The following is a 6,000-nucleotide window of genomic DNA, read 5'->3' on the forward strand; positions in this document are numbered from 1 at the left end:
ATACTTTTTGTGAACACTGTGAAAAAAGGGAGGGAATACAATTTGGTTTATAGGAAGATAATGTATTTTTTCCATAGAAAATTTCTACTTCAGAAAAAATCTTCATAAAAGATATAAAAATTTGAGAATTTTTCACATTTTAATAGAGGATAACACAGTTATAACTTTCCCAAGTAGCATGCCTCCACTTACCTGGCTCTTTCTTTTCTATTTTCTTTTATTCTATCTAAATGTTCTTGGTAGTTCAGTAAAACTAACTGTAACCAAAACATTTTTAAAAACAGAGTTAATTACCATCTGACTTTCTTCTTGTTGAAGAATATTCACCCTTCCCCATATGCCCAATAATTTAAACAGGAAGGAACTGAAAATAACATTTGAATAACTATCTTAAATGATAACTGCACAAAATATCAGTTTATTAATCTAGCTAGTATTTTTAAAGCATATTTGGTTGATTATCCCATAATATACTAATCATTTTTCAAAAATAGGAAAATAAAGGCTTTTCCCAGTAGCCTAGTGGATAAGGATCCAGTGTTGTCACCTCTGTGGCGCGGGTTCAGTCCCTGGCCTGGGAACTTCTGCATGCCATGGGTGCAGCCAAAAAACAAACACCCGAAATACAGGAAAATACAAAATGTGTGAGGGAGAAAATTGGGGTAACTCATAATATAATAATCAGGAATTAGCACGTGTGTGTGTGTGTGTGTGTGTGTGTGTGTGTGTGTGTGTCCATGCATTTTTTTACTTCTTTGGATTACACTATGGTTTTCAGTTCTGCTTTTTTTTTTTTAAACTTAACATTATATCCTAAACATTTCATTAAACATATTTTTGATATATATTTTTTATTTTTTATAGTGATTTTAATTTTTTCCATTATAGCTGGTTTACAGTGCTCTGTCAATTTTCTACTGTATAGCAAGGTGACCCAGTTATACATTTTAAACACGTTGTTACTGGCTGTATATATAATATAAACACTTTACAACTTATTTAACAATTTCCTTTTTATTGATGCTTAAGTTCTATATATTTTTTTCCTCACATTAAGTAGATAGACATTAGATCTTCATTTGAAGTTCTCCTCTGGCACAGTGGGTTAAGGATCTGGTGTTAATACTGCATAGGCTTGAGTAGCTGCTGTGGAGCAAGTTCAATCCCTCACCTGGGAACTTCTACATGCCACAGTCATGGCCAAAAAAAAAAAAAGCAACCAAAATAAATAAAACCCAACTTCACTTGAGTTCTCAGATAAACTGGATCACTAAAAGTGAAATTATTAGGTCATATGGTATGCATATATTTTAATTATTGAAAAATATTTCCAAATTGCTATTCAGAATGTTTGAACCATTCATCTACCCCCTGTTTGAATGTACTCACCCACCAAAAGAATGAGAATATCCATTTAACCGTACTCCTCTAACATTGAGAACTGTCTTTTTTTTTTCTTCAAGGGCTGCACTGGTGCCATATTGAAGTTCACAGGCTAGGCCACCAATTGGAGCCGCGGCTGCTGGCCTACACCACAGCCACAGCAATGCCAGATCTGAGCTGCATTTTTGACCTACAGCTTATGGCAAAACCAGATCCTCACCTCACTGAGCAGGATCAGAGATTGAACTCGTGTCCTCATGGATACTAGTTGGGTTCGTGACCGCTGAGCCCAAGAACTGCCATTTTTACACTATTAATATGCATCTATCAAAATAATATTTTTACAATGTATATCAACTCCTAGGCACTAGGAGTGTTCAGGTTTAACATAGGTCAAGTGGCATACCTTGTAGTTGTTTTCTAACTAGCTGTTGTTGGGTAGATAGTAGGGAATTAAAGGAGAAGAGATTTAAGCTATTTGAAGGCAAGGAAATGGTTATTGTTCAATACTGTATAGCCAGCTCCTGGAATAATGTCTGGGTTGTATCAGACATATGGGATGCACAATTAAATGAGGAGAAAATTCAGATGCATTTTTTCCTTGACTTGGAGCAGTTGGCTACAATTCTTCTAACTAGTTGCATGTTGGAAGACTCCTCTGGTCCATGTGGAAAGAGATTGATTGTTGTACTAATGCAGCCAAAGTCTTCAATGTCACAAGGAAAAAAACATGCAGAGACTGTCCCAGGAGAAAGAGGATACCCAGTAACAAGGGAGTAAAATGTTTAAACCAAATATAATTGGACACACTGTGCTGTCACCATACTCATGTTGAGAGCAGACTCAGCAAAAACATTTTCAATTCCCAAAGCACTGGTGAGTAATGTATATTTTACACTAGATTTTTGGAGGCGATGGAGGAGAGGGTTGCATTGCACTTAGCACAGCACACTTACTTGTCTCTTCATTAGGCACCCTGGCTTTCTTCCCTAGCTGCTGCTAATGGCCAGGTCTCTGTTCTCTTCTTCATTTTTTCTCCACACAGTCTCTAAAAATGCTGTGTATGTTCCAAGCCAATTGGATTGTGACCACAGCTAATATATACCAGTAATCTGAACAAACGCCTTATCATTGCCCTTCTGAAGAGTAATCATTCTTAGGGGTCTAATGATGTTACTTCAGGGTATTACCCTAACCTATCTCTAATAACTTTCTTTTCTTTTTCTTTCTTTCCTTCTTTCTTTCTTCCTCTTCCCTTTTTATTTTTGGCCACTGGATTGGAAATAATCTTTGTATGTTCTAGAGCATTTTTATCCAATAGAACTTTCTTCAGTGATGAAAGTGCTTTCTTTTTTTTTTTTTTTTTGTCTTTTGTCTTTTTTGTTGTTGTTGTTGTTGCTATTTCTTGGGCCGCTCCCGCGGCATATGGAGGTTCCCAGGCTAGGGGTCCAATCAGAGCTGTAGCCACTGGCCTACGCCAGAGCCACAGCAACATGGGATCCGAGCCGTGTCTGCGACCTACACCACAGCTCACGGCAACGCCGGATCGTTAACCCACTGAGCGAGGGCAGGGACCGAACCCGCAACCTCATGGTTCCTAGTCGGATTCGTTAACCACTGTGCCACAACGGGAACTCCGAAAGTGCTTTCTATCTGTGTTGTCCTGTATGGTAGCCAGGACACGTGGCTACTGAGAGCTACACACAGCTATTGAGCTCTTGAAATGTGGCTACCGTGATTGGGGAAATGAATTTTAACTCAACTTTAATTAATTTAAATTTAAAACCAGGAGCTGCTGTACTGGACAATATGGGAAGATCTCCTTCCCATACAAGGGAAAGTACCACCTGCAGACATTGTAACTCAGCCCATTAGGCCGAGTTCAAGGCTGAGTTACTAGGGAGGAAAGATCCACCATCAAAAGAAAGCATTAGAGGAGTTCCCGTCATGGCTCAGAGGAAATGAATCTGACTAGTATCCATGAGGATGAAGGTTCAATCCCTGGCCTCGCTCAGTGGGTTAAGGATCTGGCATTGCCATGAGCTGTGGTGTAGGTTGCAGACACGGCTCGGATCCCAAGTTGCTGTGGCCATGGCGAAGGCCAGTGACTACAGTTCCAATTCAATTCCTAGCCTGGGAACCTCCATATGCCATGGGTCCGGCTCTAAAAAAAAAAATAATAATTTTTAAAAAAGCATTAGAGGTAACGGACATGCTTTCTTCCATGGTCACCACTAGATCTGAAGCCCCCTATTTTCTGGGAATCAACTGTTGGATTGCACTGGGAAATTAGAGATTAAAAAAATTCATAAATTGGAGTTCCCGTTGTGGCTCAGCATGTTAAGAAACCAACTAGTATCCATGAGGATGCAGGTTTGATCCCTGACCTTACTCATTGGGTTAAAGATACAGGATTGCTGTGAGCTGAGGCATAGTTTGCAGACTTAGCTGGGATCCAGCATGCTGTGAGCTGTGGTGTAGGCCAGCAGCTGCAGCCCTGATTCAACCTCTAGCTTGGGAACTTCCGTATGCCACAGGTGTGGCCATAAAAAAAGAAAAAAAATATTAAGTTCCACGGTGACAGACAGAGATGCACAAAATGAACATTGTCTTGGTGTGAGGGCAGGAGAATCTGTTCTCTGGCATGGCCTGGCATGGACATAGTGGGAAGAGGGCGGAGCCCAGCCCAGTTTGCACGGAGTTGGGGTGCACCAAAGGGAAAAGGGCACAGAAAACCCAGAGATTGTCATCCGGGTCATGATGCACACAGGCTGTGTGTACGTTGTCTAGTAAAGCACAATGTGTTGGTGTCTTTATTTTGTTCATATAAAAATGTAATTTCTGGAGTTCACTTGTGGCTTAGCAGGTTAAGAATCCAGCATTGTCACTGCAGTGGTTTGAGTTGCTGCTGTAGCACGGGATTGATACCTGGTCCAAGAACTTCCACATGCCGCATGTGCCACAAAACAAACAAACAAACAAAAAAAACAGTAACTTCTGTCTTAGACCTATGACTGAAACTTGATTTTTTTTTTCTTTTATGAGTGTCTAGTATCAACAGGTCTTAAATGTTAAAATATGCTAGTCATGCTTTAGAAAAAAACAAAATTTTCATCTCGAAGCTTAGGTAAAATTTTGGTTATAGGACTCTCTCTGAGAGGGTACTTAGTAGATGGGTTGGGATTAGAATCTTTAATTCATTGAAATGGACTGCGAGGCATGAGGGTGTCTTATAGCCTGGGGTTTTCATAGAAATTAGCTAATAGAAAAATACTGAGGCAACTAGCGGCATAACAAATTGTATTGTAGATATACTATTTGGAGGACTTGTCAAAGATGACTTGAGATTAGAAACTTTCAGATTGAAAATGCAGATGACAATATTAAGTGTTGTCAAGATGTGGAGAAAAAAGATTGCTCAAGCCACTGCTGATAAGAACAACCTCTTTTAGAAATAATACCTAGAAAGTGTGCCTCTGTGATATCCACCACCTCTGCAAGTCAACTTACATGTGAATATCATAGAGAAACTCACGTCCAAGGACAAGTGAACTAAAATGTACACTGTGACATTGTTCGAACAAAGTAGAAGAAGCATAAATGTCCATAAATATGAGTATTAATTTAAAAATTATTAACAGGAGTTCCCGTCATGGCTCAGTGGTTAACGAATCCGACTAGGAACCGTGAGGTTGCAGGTTTGATCTCTGGCGTTGCTCAGTGGGTTAAGGATCCAGTGTTGCCGTGAGCTGTGGTGTAGGTTGCAGACGCGGCTCGGATCCCGCGTTGCTGTGGCTCTGGCATAGGCCGGTGGCTACAGCTCCTATTAGACCCCGAGCCTGGGAACCTTCATATGCTGCGGGAGTGGCCCAAGAAATGGCAAAAAGATAAAAATTATTAACAGATAAAATACTATGTAGCCCTTTAAAGAAACTAATAAGAGTTCGATAAGTGAACATGATAGATCTCAAAAATGGGGAGAAAGATCAAGATGGCAGAGGAGTAAGATGTCGTGCTCACCTTCTCCCACAAACACATCAAAAATGTTTGTGAAAAAAATAAAAATACACATTGATTCTCTCGTGTAGCTTTTTAACATGCATGCAAATACTACTACATATTTTATGTGGGTGCATATATGTATTACAGGAGGGTTGCAGTGATGCGCATCAAGTTCGTGACACCGATTGCCTGGACATAGGATTGTGTTGTCTAGGAATGGAATGCAGAGAGGAAGATTAGTTTAAATATTGGGCATGTTAATTTGGAGCTAAAAGTAGGATTTTCATGGAGCACTGGGAACTATGTCTGGTCACTTATGATGGAGCATAATAAATGTGAGAAAAAAAGAATGTATACATGTATGTGTCACTGGGTCACCATGCTGTACAGTAGAAAATTGACAGAACACTGTAAACCAGCTGTAATAGAAAAAAATAAAAATCATTATATAAAAAAATAAAAAATATTTCGAATAAAAAATAAAAGTAGGATTTTCAAGTGGAAATATCCATTTGACTGTCGTACACATGAAACTAAGTCTCAGGCAGCCTATTCCAAGGAGCATTTCCAACATGCTTGTGAGCCCAAACTTAATGAGCAGTCAAATTATTATGA

At 39.5% G+C, this 6,000-nt stretch overlaps 1 protein-coding gene across 1 annotated transcript in view; it reads left to right on the forward strand.

Annotated features, from left to right (window-relative positions):
* The window catches only part of TMEM244 (transmembrane protein 244), a 31,184-nt gene extending 25,467 nt beyond the window's left edge, over nucleotides 1–5,717 (forward strand). The window contains exon 6 of the mRNA XM_047758921.1: nucleotides 5,533–5,717. Coding sequence (XP_047614877.1) covers nucleotides 5,533–5,546 — 14 coding nt within the window. The 3' untranslated portion in view covers nucleotides 5,547–5,717. The remainder of the gene's footprint in view (nucleotides 1–5,532) is intronic.
* The last annotated feature ends 283 nt before the right edge of the window (nucleotides 5,718–6,000 follow it).

Source organism: Phacochoerus africanus, chromosome 2 (genome assembly GCF_016906955.1).
Source record: "Phacochoerus africanus isolate WHEZ1 chromosome 2, ROS_Pafr_v1, whole genome shotgun sequence".
Classification (NCBI taxonomy): domain Eukaryota; kingdom Metazoa; phylum Chordata; class Mammalia; order Artiodactyla; family Suidae; genus Phacochoerus; species Phacochoerus africanus.